Raw genomic sequence first — 20452 nt, 5'->3', positions numbered from 1 at the left:
CCTCATGGCGTCTCAGAACAAACTAAGAATCACCAAGGTAATTGCTCTGTCTTTGCACTTCACTATGAGTTGGTGAATAACTAAAACTCCTCTCATATACCAGCAACATGGAGCATGAAGCTTGAATTTTGCCAGCTATACTGACACTGCAATTAGTCCTCCAGCTATTTTAAATCAAGTCATTTAGGAAGGAGAATTACTGGAAATTAAATCCAGCTACAGCTCCAAAAACACCAAAAAATACATTGTATTAAATTTTAGGTAGTACTAATCTGTTTGGTTCACTGTGGCCAATGTATTTAAAAACAAGGAGATACCTAGGAGAGAAGAAATACAGGGGAGAAGAAACAAAAGCTAGTACTAACTATGTGAGAGATGTAGAATAAGCTTAATTGTTGGATAATATAGGCCCAAGTCTGCTTTTAGAAGGATATGATATGTGCAAAGGCCCTGAGATGATACATGATATTTTACCAGTGCAAAATCTGGTCTGAAAGAGAATGAGGACTATGTCAGGAAGAACGAGGTAGTGTATTGTATACTGCTTGAATACACAGTTCTGAAAACATCTTTGAAGTCACTCCATAAAGACAAACAAATAACATGTGCATCTTGCAATCTCAAAAAGTTCTGATAATAACTCTAGCACTCCTTACTGTTACAACTGACTTTTGACTAGATAGTGTCTGTAAATTGATCTCTCAGTTAAAATGTTTGCAAAGACCAAGGGAAGCAAGTATCACTGATAGCCCTCTGCCTTGCTTACAGATGAACTCCTGAAAGAAACACCTTTCCCACTGAATTCCACTTCTGTTATGGAGCCATTTTCCTTCTCGAGCTGGTTAAATGATCATCGTGGTGAAATTAAACAGAAGAAATCCTTGAGTATGTTTGGAGATAACTTTGAAACAGAGGTAAGGGGATATAATTTCTCTAAAAAGAAAGAGATCTTTTTAAAGGTGCAGATAATTGTGCCTACTGTTCAGACTGAGTGAATCCAGGCCTGGGAGCAATATATAGACAGCAAAGTTATGCATCTGACAGAAGTACCTGTATTTGGTCCATTGATTTGACTATCTTAGGGCAGGGACTTTCTAGCACATTACTTCCATTTACAGAATCAACCTGAGCTTTATTTCTGTTCATTTCCTTTAGGATTAAAATAATTCCTTCATTCCCCTGTCCCTCTCCCATATTTCCCAAATCAGAAGCACCAGTGTGATGCTAATGCTACTCAAGTGTGTTCTGTTTCTTTATGTGTTTGAGCAGTATTCATGGTCCAAGTCTGATCTGGGTATGTAAACACTTTTTTTTCCTCCCCCTCCATCTACATAAAGTGGAAATAAGGAAAACTGGACAGCCACCAGAGAGCCTGGGCTGCCCTAAAACATTCCACTTCACAGTTTAGTCAAACACAGTCTAGTTTGGGTGTAAATGAAGCTGTCAACATTTGATATCTGTGCTGTACGCGTGATGTTTACAAAACATATTTTTCCCCAGAATTACTTGGAGTCACGCTCCAAAGAATCCAATACAGTTGACAGCAAAGTGACAGAGTGTGGGAATCAGGAGTCAGGAAGAACACAGAGGAGGCAGAAAATGAGAAAGATGAAGTCCTGTCTGCAGCGCTTTTAATGTTAATAGAAGAAACTTTTCTACTTCAACCGGCTCTTGACAGGGCCCAGGGTTCATGAGGAGGAAGTGCCTGTTCCAAGAACAGAAGCAGGAAGCATATAGATGCAAAACTGAGAGTGGGAGGAGGCAGAAGGAATAGATAAGCGAGGATGCAGAAGAGCATAAGGAGTGGCAGGTGTGACCAGTTCCCTTTTTATCAGTAGGAATCAATATGAGAATACCAAACACAGTGTGAATTTTAATGTCTGTAAAAATAATATCATCTCCTATGAATATTCTCCTGCAAAAATAGAATGCTTTAAATGCAGTTGGAAGATGAATATGGACACTTTGGTCACTTGGATGAAACTGTTACTTTTTTTTTTTTTTTTAGGTTATAGCTTATGGACCAGGAACAACTGAGAAAAGTAAAAAGAATTCAGATATCTGGATATGGCAGCTGGTATGTGGCAATTCACACTTGTTAACTGATGAGTTCATGTTTAAGTTCAGACTGAACAGTAGTAAAGTCTTCTATCAACAGAAAGTGGAGTGATTCCCTGCCTTCTCATAGAAAAGATCATCAATAGCACCACCTTTCAGCTTTAAATTGTAATGAAAAATAACTGTAAAGTGCTGCCACCATAAAACCAGCTTATTTTTCCTTATCATGTATGTTGCTGACAGAGATACTGGCACCCAACCTTGTTGGGAATTCTAATGCACTCTACCTAGCCTACATCCTGTAAATATACGAGAATGCCTCCAAGCAAAAAAGCAACATCACCTCTTGGTTCTGCCTTGAAACATTTGTCCTCATCCTGAAATCAAACTGGAATCAAGTAGAATAAGCTAATATAAAGTCTGTAAACTTGTATACAAAGTCAGAACTGTAGGTGATCCAGATGTCCTTCATTAAACTTGCTTCTAGGATACATTTGCAACCGAAAGAAAAGCTAATTTTTGCTTACACAAGACAGGCTAGCTTGGGAGGTAGATATTAGATATTACCTCCTCTTCTGTTGAGAATCACGGTGACTATCAAAAACTAATTAAAGAAGTCATAATCTTGAATGACAGTTGCTTACACTGCAGCTTACATCAGCCTGTAGTATCAAGACCTTGTGGCTGGCAAGAATCTGATTCCCCTGCTTGGCAAAATAATAATTAGTCCATTCCAAAATGGAGGGACTCAGTAATTTCAGTCAGCCCCCTACTGACTTGAGAACTGCTCTTTAAGACTTAAAGAGCTATGAGAAATCAGAAAAGTAGAAGAGGAGCTTGTACTTCTGCAGAAGATTGTGTCTGTAATTTCTGGAGCTGTACCAACCTGTAGGCTTCTAAGTTAGATTGGTGGCAGTGTACCCCAAGAATCAGGCAATGAGTTGCTACTTCATGAGGGAGAACAGCAAACAATGAAAAATATTTTTATTGCTACTAATAGTGTTATACCGACAAGATCAACTGAATATTTAGCTAGACCTTATGAAACAGAACAGGTTTGAGGTGTTCTTTCAGCAGGAAAGATTTCTGTACATGCAGCATTTCCTTTCTGGTGGGGACAGGATGTGGAAAATTGAAAGCCTTCTTTCCCTTCAGGAGGGCACATCGACTGTTGCCATGGATGGCAAAACCCTGACTCTCTCTGCTGGTGACAGCCTGCTTGTCCGTGCCCAGTCTACGTGAGTAGAGATGAGCAGGGGTTCAGTGCATGATTCCCCAGCTCCCAGCAACATCAACTCTGTGTATTCCATCCACACCATGTTGGGCATCACTGGTGCAGAACAATTTACAATAGCCTCTGTTATTTCTCGGGGCAAAAGCTTTTTCAAGAGGAACGGCTAGACATTCATTCTAGTTCACCTCTTATGATAAAAGCTGGAGAAAATATTTAAAAATTTTTAAAAAAGAAAATTTAAAAAGAGAAGCACTACCAAGAAAATGCAGCAGGCAAAAGACCATGCATATAGATACATGGTCTGAATCCACCCCCTGGCACTCACAGCAGATGCTCAAAGCATCAGACCAGGCTTAATCAACACTGGTGCAGGAAGATTTGGAGTTCAGGCTAAGAACACAGCTCTCTTTCTGGAGTAGAATGCATACAGCTGTTTCATAACTTTGACACATGTGATACACATAAAGGAAAATATCTTCCAGAGAGAATGAAAAGGAAGATATAGAGCATGGCTGAAGCTGATAAAGTGCTCCCTCCTCCTTTTCAACATCGTCAGTGTTTCAGTTGTTGGTTTGAGTGTGTGATTCCCCTCTATACACATTGCATCATCTCTCTTTCCATTCTTCCAGGTACTGCTGGAAAAGAGCAGAAGAATGTGTTGCTCTCTGCATCGCTCAGGATCCAAAACGCAAGCAGCCTTATCAATAACTCCTATGTCAGTTGGCTTTGATGATAACCAAGTTTTGACCTCCCTATCTTAATTATCTTTTACTCGGAATGCCTGGAAATTTGAGTACTCTAACACAATGATTAAGCAGAGTCAAGTGCTGTACCCAAGTAAAGCATTTTCCCCAAGTAGTTAAAGTTTGAGCAAAATTTATAATCAGTATTTTTTTAAGATCTAGTGTTCTCTTTCAATTTATCTGAAAGGAAATGACAACGTATCCAAGTAGCAGGATTACTTATCTAATAATACATTATACTATCTAGATGAAATTAGAGTCTTTTGAAATGCAAGTCCCTGCCACAAGATGCAGAAAAGGAGATGGGGCAGATACTGTTACACTACTTAGGTTATAGTTTTTACTTCTTTGTATTAGATTTTTCATTTGTAATAAACTAATACAACACTAGCTTCCCAGCCCAGCTTCCAGTAGCGAAGCTTTAATTGGTAATAGTTCAGAGTTCCTCTGACATCTTTGGCCAAAAGTTTGGTTTTTTAAAGGCCCAATCTGCTGCACTACTTGAGAATCTCAGTGCTTTGTGAAAGAGAGGAAGGAGTATTAGTAAAAGGGGAAGCTGTACCTGCAACAACATCAGGCATCACTTAGACCACCACAGTACTTGCTACAGGTACAAGTTATTCCCGGTTTCCCATTTCCAGCAATGCAGTATCAATCATCAATCACAGTGATCAGCAGCACCCTGCACATGCCATGCTGGATGATGTGTGCTACACTGAACATAACACTGCAATGGGAATAACAAGCACCTGGATCATGGCTATGCCCCTGTACAGCAGAACTCTCAAGTCAAAGTATCCTTAAGAGACATGTTAGGGGATAAGAGAGCAGAAAAATTATTATAATCAGTTTCTATTAACTGCTGCTTCTTTTTTAAGAATGAAGTTTCTCTCAGAAATAATACATGTCAAATTATTATTTTGTTGCTTTTGTTCCAAGAACTTGCAGAAGAGTTTTAGTTTGGGTTTTGGTTTTATTTAATTGTTCTTCACATTGTCAGCATCAGAAAACAGGTTGCTTCGGTGCCTGCAGGTATAATCAATTAAATATTTGAAAAAGCAAAAGTCACTGTTTCCTGATTTTTTATTTAATTCTAATTAAGTTCTGAAATATATTTGTTTAATCTATCACTGGCACAGCTCATTAAACTGAGATATCATATGTGTTTTCTTGAGCTGTTCATTCTTCTCGTGAGAAAGACACAGATGACTTGAGCTTAATCTGTGACTTATATTTAACATCAGCAAAGCATACAGCAAAACTCTGCTACATCCTCCTAATAACAGGGGGCCTCATTTGAAAAACTGAACCCAGTCCTTCAAGCTGTTACAGATGTGAGCTGTGACCCACAAAAAGGAGCTGCATCTTTCCCTTTGAACAAGGGAGTCATTTTTCTGATTATCATTGGTACTGGTGTGTTTATGGATCTGCAGAATTGACTACTCGAGTGAACATCTATGATTGAGTGATCTAGGGTACCAAAGTGTTATATTTTTAGTCCAGCAGTTACAGGCTAATCACAGAAATATTTCCCTATTTCACACTGAATGACAAGTGAGTAAAACACAGCAACATGTAGAACAACATCCAGAATAACCAGCAGCTCTTCATATACCCAGAGGCACTGAAAATCATGGAACTTTCTGAATAAAAATTAAGGCACCTCCAGATTAGATACTTCTCATGATATAAGATTAAGGCTCCAGTCAAACTAACCTTGTGGTGCCTTTTATAAACACTTGTGCTTGAACACCTAAATTCGATCCAAGTCACATACTAGGTGCCAGCAAGGAGCACTAAACCACAGCTCCATCATCCTCAGTTTTGCCACAGCCCACAGTCAGATATCAGGACTTAGTAGGACATCAATTAACTTCTATTGTGGAGTTTCTGTCTTCTAACAACTAGATAAGAGGTGTTAAAGCCCATAAATATGGAAAAGAACCAGGATCAAAACACCAGGAGAAGTTATAAAAACAGTTAAATATCAAGTACTAAGAGACAAGAATTTTGTTTTCTAGTGTCTCTTTTGAGAATTACTTCTGTTGTTTTGGTGTCCAATTCCCTTCCCCTCCCATCCCATCTCTTTCAATTCAATAGTTATTTGTAGCCAGAGCACAAATGAGAGCACAGAAAGGACTTGTAATTTACTCCTTCCCAGGTGCTTAACCACTGTTATTCAGAAACCTGCAACTTCCCTTTTCCCAGGCTTTCAAATAGTTCCAGAGGTTTTCTGGGCAGGTAATAAATATTTTTCAAGCACTTTGCTCTTCCTCCATATTATATCTCTTCTAAACTGCCCCAATAATGGTACATTTATAATTAGATTTACCCACGCTATTCTGCTCACAAGGAAGTTGGCCACATGGAAATCTGGTTCCTGGAGCCTTCTTAGCTCTGGGGTGCTCTGTGTATGTGCTGTTGGCTCAGCAGATAATTCAGCACCAAAGATGTTGGGATCAGGGTCTGGAGACTCCAGTGCTAGCCTTGTCTCAAAGAAGGATTTCAGGCTAAGGTCAGTGGCAAAGGCTTAGTTAGGCATGGTGTTTGCAGAGTGCCCTAATGCACCCCTCTTGATGCTGTGCTTGTTCATGCACGTCCATGAAACACACCTGGCTAAATCATGTCCTGCGGAATCAAAAAGACCTCCAAGATCATCAGATCCAACCTTTGATGGAACACCAGCTTGTCAACTAGGCCCTGGCACTAGAGTGCCACATCCTGTCATTTCTTGGACAACCCTAGGGATGGTGACTCCACCACCTTGCTGAGCAGTCCATTCCAATGCTTAACAAGGCTTTCTGTGAAGAAATTCTTCCTTATGTCCAACCTGATTCTCTCCCTACTTTCCCTCCTGCTTTGAGGCCATTTCCTCTCATACTGGTTGCCTGGGAGAAGAGGCTGGCCCCCACCTCACTAGACCCTCCTTTCAGACAGTTGTGGAGCACAGTAAGGTCCCCCTGAGACCTTCTTTTCTCCAGGCTAAACACACCCAGGCACTCTTCGTGTGCCTTAGACATAAATCATTTGATTTACACATACACATAGCTGCCTCTCTTTACAGCTCTTTTTATACCTGGTACACCTGCACCCTGATTTGGGTGCTCATTTTCTTTCTCAATCAGACAGATATTGGGACACCCGATGCTTAGTGAATTTGGTACATTTTGGTAGGATTGTGCTAGCATTATTAGCACAGTATTGCACAGACAGACCATCTGCTGTTTGATGCTTCTGCAGGTCTCAAAAGTAAAACCTTTGTACAAATAAATATTCTAAGCAGTATTACAATAAAACCTACACAGATACAAAGCTATACCTGCACCATTCTTGATAAATTATAACCTTTAAACACATGCAGCATTGTCCAGAATCACAGGCTTGAGCTGACTTAAAAGCTTAGAAATGCACACCGAAAAGGTTTGAGTCTACCTACGAGCATCCACAGTTATTCCAAGGCAGAATCTCACCTATCCTAGAGGTCAGCAGGAGTTTTCCCTTTCACTTATTGTGGGAAAAGTTGATGCAGCCCAAACCTGACAGCTGTTGATTTAAGCAGCTTTTTCAGTGGAAATATTAGAATAAATTTAGAATATCTAGTCCCATTGAGATCACAAGTAAGCTTTGTAAAGAGAAAGCTAAACCACTCATTTTTAGCTATAGATATATTTTGATTTCTATTTCTAGCATTTAAGTCCTATAAAGAGTGATACAAGCATTACTATAGTATTTCATATTGAGCAAGGAATTTACAGTCAGTCTTCCATGTAAATTAGCAATATAGATCAAAATATTTGAAGTAACTAATGTCTCCTTATTACTATTAGGCTAGGCAGGCTTGACCTCATGGGGTACTTATGTTCTTATTTTGAGCAATGCTGACTTAAATGAATGATCGAAATAAATTGGTATGTCTCACTGCATTCCTCCTTATGATCTGATATTCCAACACTTAAAAATACTTGATTAGCAAGGTTACATGATTAATGATACGTGATGATGATACCATCATCATCCATTCAAAATAAATAGTATTTCTTGAAGTAACTTAAAAAATCTAATAATCCTGCTACAGCAAATAAAGCTTCAGCCTTCACCAGCCCTTTCTATAATCCTGAAAAAATACCTACAAAAAGCAAGTTCATGAAAAACACGTATATTTAAGGTTATGAGAGAGATACAAGAGAAAAGAGTGACCCACACAGATCATATAGTAAACATATCTGAAATCAACAGAAGAGCACAAGGTTGTCCAACTAAAAAACACAAAACCAAAAAAATCCACAGAAGAGTTAAGACAAGATAATGATCTATTGCTAACTACATTTGAGCTTGCAATACATAAACTTATACAGCTTGTACAAGTCAATAGAGGAACCCTTCTTCCTCTGTGCTTGCTCTACTTTTAGGTCTTGCTTGTTTATTTGAAGTAGCAAACCCTACCAGAGGCATAAAACTGACTAGGTGGATCAGGAAAGTGGTAAAATCAGGAGTGTTGTAGTAAAGTTTTTCCTCAGACCCACACAGTATTTACTTACACCTGTAAATCAATCTTATCTTACTACATAAAGATAATAAATGCTTTCATTCTGTTGTTAAAAACATTTATCAGCTCTCCAGTCACATCTAATAGAACAGATGCAGAGAAAGCAACCCTCCTACCATCATTGCATATAAGTCAAGGAAACAAATTACTTATGCTATTTTAAAAATTCCTACATAACCAGCTTGTGTTCATAATAGAGACCTTTCAAGGCTTTGGAGTGTTTTTATTTAGTTTATTTTCAGTTAATAATCCAGATGCACCAGAATGAACACTTCAGACTCGTGAAGGTCATCACCTCCTGGTGTCTTTCTGATTCAATACACAAGTATTGTAGAGCTACTCTTCAGTATCAAAGCATGCAGAATAGCACCTGATTGGACCCAAAGTAAAATTGTTGATTTTTAAAGTAATAATAATGAAGAAGAAAAATTTCATATGCACCCCTCAGCTCAAAGTAATTACCTGACCTACAGGTCTTAGCACTCTCTGGTACAGAAAGATCTTATGCTGGATCCAGTCTGTAATATTTTCAGTCATTGTCCAAAAATTGTGGAAGTGAATAAAAACTCTTCCTTTTAATATCACTAGAATTTTGATGGAAGCTTGACAACTAAGGTGATGTTTACATATACACATGGAGTCAGTTTGTATTCCAAAAATAAGTCCTTAAATTGTAATATCATTAGAGAAATAATCTCTCCTTTTTGAGGCCTGCAAACGATAAAACAATTATTTCTAAATTGCTGTTGCTCTAGGTTAAATATATCTCCAAGATCTTTGGCCTGGTAATTCAGTGGGAGTTGCATGAGAACCACATACTGAAGGATTTGAACACTGCTTTGTATTTTTAGAGTTGCTAAATAGTCACATTTACATGGCCATTACAATGCTAAATAAAAAATTCTGTTCGTGATTTTGGAGATAAATTACACTGAAATTGAAGCAAAATTACTTGGATTCTAAAAACACTTCATTGTACAATCCCATAAGCCCCAGAGAAAGATGTCATGACTATGACAAAGTAAACTAAGCATAAGCACATTTGAAGATTCAGTGAGGAATTTGGGTGCATCTTTATTACATCAGAGAAAAATAGGACTTCTGATGTGCTGTACAACTATAGCAAAAATATTATTTTAATAGTTTAATATTTTTCCTCTTGAAGGAAAAAAAAACCCTAGCTTGCTTAGAATGCAAAACCAAAGCACACAGATGATGGAGTTTGTAAAGTTTCTACTTTACAAACTGTCAGCACAAACAAATTTTCTAGACAATAAGTCGCCCATACATTCAAACCATACACTTTATAGTTTGAGAATAAATTTGACAATTCAATTGTGTCAAGCAACTAAACACATGCCAATTTGTAGAACTGTGGCTTGAAAGCTTCAGTATGCAATTCCAAAATACCACAGGGCTCTGATAGGGAAATGCAGCCATGGCACCTTACCTAGCTTTTTGTTAACTGTCTATTCCTCCAAGGAGACCCCAGGGCAGCATCTCGATTCCAGGTAGAAGGGAAACTTGAGCACCTTCCAATAGGCTCGACATTAACTGCTGGGCTGAGCAGAGAGCTGCACTGACAATACACCTGTCTGCAGCTGAACCACCAGGAAATTCCTGGGGGTTATTAATTTGCCACTCTGACACACACTCTGTTCTCAGGGTGCTCAAAAAGTCACATTCACCGAGGAGCCACAGGGCTCTTTTTCCAAGAGCCAAGCAAAGCTCATCTTCTTCATGCAAATCAGTGCTGGAGATCTATAGCCTTGTTGACCCAAAAACACAGTTCCACAAGCAGCAGAAGCCCCAGGAAAGCTCCTGCTTCTGCACAGGAGAAGGAAGTCAAACCCAAATCTTTGCTGTCCTGCGGGAACACCCCAGTCACAGGGTCTGTTGTTAGAGGCATTTCCATCCCCACTTGATACAGATCAACTGAGCCATGCAGGAAGCATCAGTGTTGCTAGTGAGCCAGAAGATAATTCCTACCCCCCAAATGCAGTTACAGATGATATTAGTCTATAAAACAGGAGTACTGATAGAAAGAACATATAATTACAAAGCCATTGTTCCAGTGGCAATTATTTGCCTGAACACATTTGTGACCGGAGCTGTCTGCAGCATCTTGGCATACATTACAAAAAGAATGAGAACAGCACGTTTTGACTAGAGAAAAAATCATCACCAAATTGTTGAAACACAAATAGATCAGCTTTATTTATGACAATCTGAGAAAAACGTTAACAGTTCCTGATAGTCACCAGTATCAGGAAAGAAACAAGCCACGATTCAGACCTTGTGTGCTTTATTATTGAGTGGCAAATCAACATTCAATGGGCAGATCCACTCATCAGACAAGGGCTCATTATTCTCTCCAAGAGGAAAATGGCAAGTACTCAATGAAGCCAAGTAAAACCTTCACAAAAAAGGATGAGAATTTGTTTAATTATTTATCTACCAAAACATACTAGTTTAGCTTACTTTTAAACCAAGATAGAAAAATGTATTTGAGCACTGGAATGAGATTGCCATATGCCATCAGAATTTAAGTTTAAAATAAAAATGAACCAACTCTGACTTCTGTTTCCAATATGGATGACAATGTTCAGCTGTCTAGTCATTTCTTCCATTTTTTGGATATAAAACAGGCAATTTACACCCAGTTCATCACTGAAAGCAATTTGTCTCTACTTCCATCTTTGCCATTATAGATGCAGCTGCCCTGATTTATGCCAGTAAGTTAACAGAATCAGGCAGCTACACTGCAATAATGCAAATGCTGCCTTGCTGCATCGTCCCAAACACCATTGCATAGTTGCATAAATTATATACTGCATATACACATACATATTATACACACACACACACATAGATATCTGTCTTCTGAGTATTTTTATGTCCTAATTAGATGTATCTTGCCCATACTGGTGAGGTTTGTGCCAAGCATACTGTGTGTGCTTGGAGGTTTGTAACAGGACTAGCCTGTTACTGGCAGTCAGAGAGAGTGATACTAAAGGTCATTTTTGTTTATGTCAGACACAGGATGTTTCAGAAGCTTTTATGGAGCAGCTACATCTGTGCTCTCTGTGGGTTGGATCCACTCCATACATACTGCTGGAGGACAGAAAAAAGCAGATCAGACAAGAGGGAAGCTCTATCCTGGGCTTCACTGGAGCCAACCTCACTAAACGCTCCACATAACCTGGGCTTTTCACAGCATCCCAGGCAGTGGGGCTGTGCAGCTCACAGACATTCTTCATGGAGGGACAAAAGCTGCTCTTTATTATCAGTTTTAATCTAATAGAAAGGGTTCATGGCATTTATTTCCTCTATAGCAAAATTAACTCTACTTGCAAAGCTTCCTCCCCCTCAGAGGGAAATAAGATGTAGGCTCAGAAGCCCAGATCCGCAATGATATTTAAGTGCCTGAGGAACTGTGCCAGCGTGTCTGGCAGGGGAAGCTAAACAGACTCAATTTTAAAAGGGAACATAGTGAATGGAGAGACAGGCTGAAAGCTCAGGAGAATGAAGAACTCCTTTCATCTACTATGGGGGGAGCTGTTCCCTGGCAAAGCAAACTTCTTTTCAGTTCTTGCTCGTCTGTGTGCTTTAACCCACCGTGAGTGCCATGCCCACCCATATCTGAGATGGGCTTTTGCTGCAGCTGGCACCAGCCTAGTCACAGATGCTGCTTCCAGGGCATCAACATCAGTGTGATGGGAACTGGACAGAGATAAATACAGCTTGTATGGAACACATGAACAGTTGCCCACAAGTTCCTTGTACTGCAGGACTAATAAAAATACTCTCTGTGATAGGTACAATTCATCTTGCTTAAAAACAAGGCAAAAAAGCAGTAAAAACAGTAGAAAACATTTTTTAAAACCCATGTTACTAATTATACTCTACAGCCTGTGCATGTTGTCATTAAAATGTTATTTTCCATTTTTATATCATAACATTTTACAGTGAACCCATGTTATTAATTTCCTTATATGTCTACACTGGGACAAATGTTATTCTCAGCAGTACTTGGGTAAATAAGTAGCTGATGGAATTACCCCAATCTCACAGCACTGCAGCAGAGGACACTTTGGCTCTCTGTGTACACAGGAATTGTGGCTAAAGAGTGACACAATGGTGGGACTCCATCAGCACATGAAGGCTGCTTAACACACAGTACACTCCAACATGACGCTGATTACCTGCAGGTCATATCTCTACTCATGTGTCTTAGTCAAGAAAATAGAACAAAATTTGGGAGCTTTAGACACCCTTATTACAGTGGAGTTAGTCTTTACAGAAATGCTAAAACCCCAGAAATTACTGGCCACATTCTAATATAAAGGAACAGCTTTCCAATGTTGATGATGTTCAACATCTAGATACATGGAGAAGACAGCAGTGGAAAACAAAAAAAAAATAAAATATAAAAATATATTAAAAAAAAAGTCAGTGAACAAACTTCTTTTTCATTCCATTATTTTGAAATTCAACTAAAAAATTAGCTTGTTAATCATCAAAAAGCCAAAAAACACAAATCACAAAAGCTATTTGTTCATATTTTCTACTATTTTACCCTGTTCTCACAAAGATCACACCTGCTTAAAGAAGGCTCTACAGCAGAGAAAGGAAAGCATTCAAATGCCAGGAATATCTCCTATATTTGTATTCCTAAAAGCCTTATATACAAAAGTCTTTGTATTAAAAATAAAAAAAATCTGAAAATCTTTAGGGGGACTAGGAGCAGAAAAGAAGTTTATTCAATTCACTGTATTGCTTTCTCAAATAACAGAAAAACACTATTAGAATCTGCCATTGATTTATCTGATTTGAAGTGAGGTTAGGAAACATATGCTAGAACAAACAAGTATCAATTCTTGTGCCTGTGCTTTGAAGACACACAAGCCCTTTTCACTCCAGTTTCTGATGTGTTTATGGAAACAAAAGACATAATTGATTTGCCATAAGGTGTTCACTGAAGAGGTTCATGCTGTGAGGATTTCCATGGCAACTACTTAAAGAAACATAAGTGCTCATTTTTGAAACTGAAAGCCCAGGGACATGATTAGCTACAATAATAATACCACATAAACGACCTAAACAGAGATCTTTTGTTCAGGGCCAAGTAACTTCTCTTCTCCTGTGTGAGAATCAGCTTTCCTAAATTAAACAAACAAACAAACCAACCAACCCTAAACAAAATATTTGTTTTCTCTCAAATGTTTTACAAGAAACAATAATGCACTTACATATGCACACATAGCAGAAATAATTACTTCCTTAAATTATCTAGCATGCAATACATCAGGTAGTCCATTAAAAGTGTACATGAAGATTATACAATGTTGACCCAGGGAGACACAAAACCAGATTTTGTAGAACTTTTCCAAATCTATTGAGATTCACTTGCAAAGAAATTCCAAAGAGATAACAAGCACTTGATGGTAATTAAAAGATTTAAAAGTATACTCACCAGTGTAGTAAAGCTGCAACAACAGATTGAAGCTTTGGTGTGATACAGCAGAAAAAATAGGAGAACCTGTATTAATAAGCATTGCTCCAAAATGAAGAATAAAAAAAAAACAAGTGACACCTACCTTAGCAAACATAGAAGTGGAGCAGCCAGATTGTGTATACCTGCTTCCCCACCCTCCAGGTGCAGTGTCGATTTTTACCAGGCACAAAGCAGGGACAGGAATTAAGCACCTGCATCCAATCCCAACCTGCAGACCCATTAGAGATCACAAAGAGAAAGCACAGATGCAATCCAAGGTTGATTTATAATGGGATAGGGCTAATAGGGAACAAGTCCTAAAACCACTTGGTCCCAACAAAGTCTTCTCAGCAGTGGTCTTTATGGTGATTGTTTGATCCAGCTGAATGTGTACATCTCACAGAGATGACAGTAGATACTTTTATTCATCACTTAAGGCCATAATTTAAATGCTCTCCTTCTTCAGTACAGTGAAGTTGACAGAAAGCATTAAAGACAGCTTGAAAACTACACTTTATGTGATCATCTGAAGGAGAAGATTTTATGTCAACTCAAGTAAAACTCTACAGAACACCTAGTTTTTATATTCTCTTTAATTCCTATCTATTTCAGATCTCCATTAGAACTGCATAGCATTAATTTATTCAGGAAAGTTTAATAAGTCTCCTGTTGGAAGTTTTGTACATTAAGTTGATATTAATGTCACTTTTTGCAAGGCCTGAACAGATGCCCTTTTTTTCCTATAAGGGCTATTATTTAAAGCTATGTTCACAGAGACAGTTTCTTACAATAAAAATGCCTGGAAGTAAATGTTCCCTGTGATACAGCATCTCATCTTCTTATCTTCTGACTAGCCAAACAATGACAAAACTGTATTGTTCATTTTAAAGGACATTTAAGGACTCATTCATGAAAGACATAATAGTGGTGGAAAAATGTATGAAGGAAGAGCAGTGAGTCAGACTCTCAGCAGCTACATCAGCTGCAAGAAGCCACTTAGAACCAGGCTCCACATGAACTCCCTTTATAATTCTACTCTGCCTATTTTTAGCACTGAAAAATACTTTAACTCTTACTCTCTTGGGTGAAAGGCAGATGGCAAGATTTTGATGGACTTAAACTAAACTGTCTCAGGATTACAGCAAATAGGCAGCAAAACCTGTGCTAGGGGTGCCCTTCAAATGGGATGAAGAAAAGGATGAGCTGGGCTAGAGAGGAACAAAAGCAGAATTAATGCACAAATTCCCATACCCATTGATCAGCCAGTGTCCTGCAAGCAGGGACTGTGCATGAAAACAATTCCACTGCCAGAGCTGAGTGGGGAATGGATATTTATTTTCACTGTCCCCTTCATCTGTCACTGCCTCTCAACCTGGGCAGTGGAGAATGGCACATTCTCCTTGTCTTTCTTCCACCTGAGTTCAATGAGTGCTTTTCCTGAACAAGGGATGAAAATACTGAGTTCCTTAAAATGCTCTGTGTAGGGTTTTTTTACTACATTCACTGCCACATGGCACATGGATAAGTCATAGCAGGGTCCCTTGTGGCTTGGATAGACAGTGCTACTGCTGCATCCTCAGAGGAGCTTTTCTTTAGGATTCCCTGTTCTCTGGGAAAAAACTAACCCTCTCTTCTTATTCTTATGCTGGTGCTGGAGACCAGGAGGGAAAAGCTGCACAGAAGGCAAATCCCACTATACTTGAGTCATCAAAGCAAATACTTTGTAATATAAGGCTCCCATGATCAACAAGGCACTGTAAAAAACTTGGACTGTGACAATCTGTTTCCCTGAGCCTTGTAGGCTAAACAACAAGCTAGAGGAAGCGAGCTGCACAACAAACAGGGAAAGGCATCTGACAAAAGCCTCATTAGCCCTCCATTTCCTTCACCCACAGCATATGTTTGTTCCTCCTCCCAGCAGTGCTTCTGCAGGTCTGTATGCTCAGTACTTATCCTAAGTATCCAGCAGTGAGAAACAAAGGCTTCATAGTCCTCTGAGTTAGAGTTATTTTGTTAAAACTTGGCTCTTCTAATCACTGTGATGTGAAAATTCAGGTGCCTGACTGAGAAAAAGACATCTAGAGTAGAACAGAGATGACTAAGAAAATGATTCCTGCCACTTAATTGCATTTGTACGAAAATATTACCTCTTGATGTGTAAACATCAAATTAGCAATATTCTCAGGGCAAGCAGTAATATAGCAATCAAGCAACTCCTTCCAGCTATATGGCAACAACTTTGTGCTTTCCTGTCCTACTACATTTTCCTCAATATTTGTCACACTGAACATTGAGTACACTTAAAACTACCCTTATGCTGTAGACTCTATTAAATTCCTATTATTATCCCTTTGTACTAACATCATAAGTTTGAAGCTTATCAGCATTTCTGTTTCTGTTCTGTAGAGAAAACCCTTTACCAGGGCTGGCAGCAGCAACATGTGAGGTCAGCAGTCCAAAATGGTACTTGAAGGCCTGTGTTTATACACTGATGGCTCTCCCACATTCTGCTGGAATCTGCAATTAAAATCCAGCATTATCCAAACCGAGTTCAAAGTAATCCTAGTATTTCTTAGCATTAAAAAAGCACTTTTTAGATAAGGCAATTTTCTTTTTGTACCCGTACTTCTACTTTAATCAGATCAGTAGAACTGATCAGTTTCTGCAATATTACTGTCCTGGCACTACTTGGCACATCATTCATCATAATCTGAGTATGTACTTTATCAGCAGGTTAGAATTGACTGGGGATCTTAATTCCCACTACAAAGAGAAAACTACTCCCACTTCAGAACTGTGAGCACGTCACAAGTTCATTCAGTAAATTGTCTTGGGTTACTCTATAATTCAGGATGTGTCCCTGCTGCTGAACAGGCAGTGCTGGCAGTGACATTGAGAGCAGTTTCCAGTCTCATCCCACAGCTCTGTCCTGAAGTGTTCCAGCTATTGCACTTCAAAATTAGGGAGTACTTTGAGGGACGATCATTCCTCGGGATCACTTCCTGCGGGATGAATGAAGTTTTGTCTCTCTCCAGCCTTTGTAATCCTCTGGCATCACCCCATCGTGGATTACATTCTCCACCATTTCTGGCATTCTCCTCACACCACATTTTAGACCATAAAACGTGATACAAACTCCTCAAGTGCACTGTGTCCTCTCAGGAAAAACACCATCTTTTTGGAACTCCCCATTTAGACCATCTTGTTTTCAATTTAAAACAAGCTTGTGATATTATCCACAGCTCATTTCCTACTTCCCCCAGAACCACAGATCTATACATTTATCCTCTTTCTATAGTGTATAAATTTACCTCACTGTGCAAATATGCATAACAATGTTTGAATGCATATTTACAAAGAAAATATTGCTTTGGGGAACATGAGGGATGTGTTATTCCCTGTTCTCTGAGTTCAGTCAGAGAAATCTCCTCGATGAATGTCAACAGTCAATCACAATTTTCATCTGTAAAAAGAGGAGCAGGATCTGACAGCCATACAAATTACATCTGTTCCACTGCAACCATCTGTAATTCAATCTGCAAAATATTAATCAAGTTTATCTGACATGATTTTTCCTCCATCATCAGCTCATGATGCTTATTGCTTCTTGGTCTGTTACCATTATACACCAGATTTTTACTCTCCTTAATATTTATTCCATTACTTTAGGAGAGTTTGAGTTAGATTTATTGGACAGTGCTTTTAAAGATCAATACCACATTACCTTCTCTTTAATCATTCTATACATGTCATCTGTTTGCTATATGGCTCTCCATGGTCTGGCCTTTCTTTGCACTGCTAACCTAGCATGATATGTTTAGGTTTCACAGTACATTTCAGTGTTATAACTCCCTATACACTCAGAGATTAGCAGGTCAAGCACCATCTGCTGTTTTATGCCAATTTCTCAGTTTCATTTTATTATCCTGAATTCTCAGGCCTTGCTCTGAAGTCAGGATACATTTCATTTTTTCCAACAATGACAAGGGCAAGAGTACTTCTCTCCCCTCACCACCCTCCTTTAAGAAAAGCTAAACACACACACTCCCAAACCAGGTCGAATTCAGGTATCCTAGAAGTCAGGCTTAGAATTCAATACTTTTTTAATTTGTAGAAAGTGCTGAACAGCAGAGTGAAATTCAGTGAGGACAACTGGACAACAAGGGATACACTTAAACACAAACAAATCCACTGCATAAAACATGGGCAACAACTTGCTCTGAAAATGTTCTACAGGAAAACACTTGGAGGTTATTGTAGATCACGAGATGAAAATGGATCACCAGCACGTTAGAAAGGAGAGAACAGTCTGTACAGGGATGCACAAACAAAACCCTGAAGAAATTCCTTTCAGTCCATGAGAGACTCACAAGGCTGCAGGTAAATACTTGCTTCCAGCTGTATGTACCACATGTGAGGAAGGAGGGAGGCAATGCACAGCTCTACCTCCTCACCCCAGCCAAACAACCACCCAGCCAGTACAGGTTTTTTTATTAAACTGCAATATCTGAGTATTTCTTTCACAAAGATGGAAGAGATTCAGAATCTATGAGTCTTCATATAAAGCAAAGCACCTCCCAAAGATCCCCACTATGTCTTATGGTTCTTTTTTTAAACTTAAAATTTTATTTTTAGATTTTATAAACTTGTCAGTCAGTTTTGGGAGAAAAAAAAAGAATTTAAAATGGTCTAAATATCCACATGAATTTTAATCTTAAATACGGCTGTCAAAATCTGAACATTTGTGGTAAATGAAGCAGTCTTTCTGTATCAGGGGCTTATTCTTTTTGTCATTCTTCAAATGAGACTTCAAGTTAGAAAAGTTTGACCTACTCATCCCCTAATACAGGTACCAAGGAAATCATAACAGACAAGAAGAGAGCTGTTTCTAGCCAACATTTCCAAGCAAAAAATCAAGAATCATAAATTAAAATTATCTCAAAGTGTTCAAAGCGTCCACCAGTGTTGATGCTGAATTCTAATAAAATGTAAAATCTCTGTAAATGTTTTGTACTACTGATACTGCAGCTCAAGAGGACACAAATTACTGTTTCATTCCCAGAGGGACATTTAGCCTTTTTTTTAATTAATTATAAAATCTTGTAAAATCTACACAAGACTCTCCACATTTGGCCACTGCTCTGCAAATATTAAGGATGCCCAGATTCTAAAATATTTTTAGGCATGCCAATTTAACATACAGCAAGATGTAAACTGTCTAATTTCTCACTATTTCGCCCAGCTTTTTGTTAATTAAATCCAAAGTTATGTCAGGTAAAGTTAGGGAAATTGAACTAATTTCAATAGCAGGAATTTGTATCAGAATATATTTCTTAAACAAAGAACACATTTACAAGATTTTTTTTTTTTTTATCTGATACGGTGGCTATAATTTCAGATGGAACCAGTTTCCTTCTGCAAAAATTTGAAACTTAGCAGACAATATTACTACTTTCAAATACTAAAAATCCTAATGACAAAACTGATTTAAAAATCCTATTTTGAAAGAATTAAAATTGAGTCCATTTTTACTCGTCTGCTTTAAGGTTTAACCCATTCCATTTACAAAATTTACAGAGTTATCTCAAGAGCTAGAGACATCTAGGAAGCAGGAAATATGCTGGAATTTATTTCTCCCTCTCTGGCTGCCAAGCATTACGTGACTGAAGAGGAGCTGGCAATCCTAACTATCAGAATTAAAATGACAAACTGGGTTCTAGGGTTCAAAGCCATGATTTAGCTATGCTGTTGCTCCTTCCCTTTCCCCATGTTTATAACAGCATTTATTCCTTGATATTGAGCAGCAAAGATGAAGAAATGAGGCAATTTTCCTTTCTTCCACTCATCTGCATGGCCTCTTGCTGAACTGCCTGCCTGCTGCTCAGTACACGAAGCGTGTGAAGCCCATTTTGACACGACATGAGCTGCTACCTTGGCTTTTCTGATGGAAAGAAGAGAAGAAATTTTAAAATTGCACTGAGGAGGGATGATTACAGAAGGCACTCTTTCTAGCTGCTGCCAGATTTGCAGGAATTGGCTTAGTAAAAGAAAGACAAGTGCCTGGAACATTTCATCGTTGAGCCCTCCTGCCTTTTCTTTATCAGTAATTAGCATGAGTAGCAGACTGTGTGCACTTCCTCAATGGAAGTAATTACTGTGTAGAGCTCCAGAAGTTTTCAAACCAAAGCTTAAAAGACATTTAAATGGCATACACTTTCTGCAGGATTCTTAGAGGGACATTTTTTTTCCTCTCTTCTTAAAAAAAAAAAAAAAAAAATTAACCATATTTTTCTTACCACAGAGATAAAAGACAACTTAATAGTGACTAGGCATGCTTCAAGGCTAGATCAAAATTTTCCTGTGCTGTCATGATG

General features: G+C 38.5%; 2 protein-coding genes across 2 annotated transcripts in view; one reads left to right on the top strand and one right to left on the bottom strand.

Moving 5' to 3' along the window:
• Window positions 1-5099, top strand: part of HAAO (3-hydroxyanthranilate 3,4-dioxygenase) — a 33503-nt gene extending 28404 nt beyond the window's left edge. Inside the window, exons 7-10 of the mRNA XM_014883178.2 lie at window positions 769-914; window positions 2009-2077; window positions 3214-3296; window positions 3922-5099. Of these exons, the coding sequence (XP_014738664.2) occupies window positions 769-914; window positions 2009-2077; window positions 3214-3296; window positions 3922-4000 (377 nt within the window). The 3' untranslated portion in view covers window positions 4001-5099. The remainder of the gene's footprint in view (window positions 1-768; window positions 915-2008; window positions 2078-3213; window positions 3297-3921) is intronic.
• MTA3 (metastasis associated 1 family member 3) overlaps window positions 1-20452 on the bottom strand; it is a 242813-nt gene that overhangs the window by 26456 nt on the left and 195905 nt on the right. The window lies entirely within an intron of this gene.

This window comes from Sturnus vulgaris, chromosome 3, assembly GCF_052056855.1.
Source record: "Sturnus vulgaris isolate bStuVul1 chromosome 3, bStuVul1.hap1, whole genome shotgun sequence".
NCBI classification, from domain to species: Eukaryota; Metazoa; Chordata; class Aves; order Passeriformes; family Sturnidae; genus Sturnus; species Sturnus vulgaris.
Note: the sequence above shows the minus strand (reverse complement) of the source record. Positions and strands in the feature narration are given on the sequence as shown.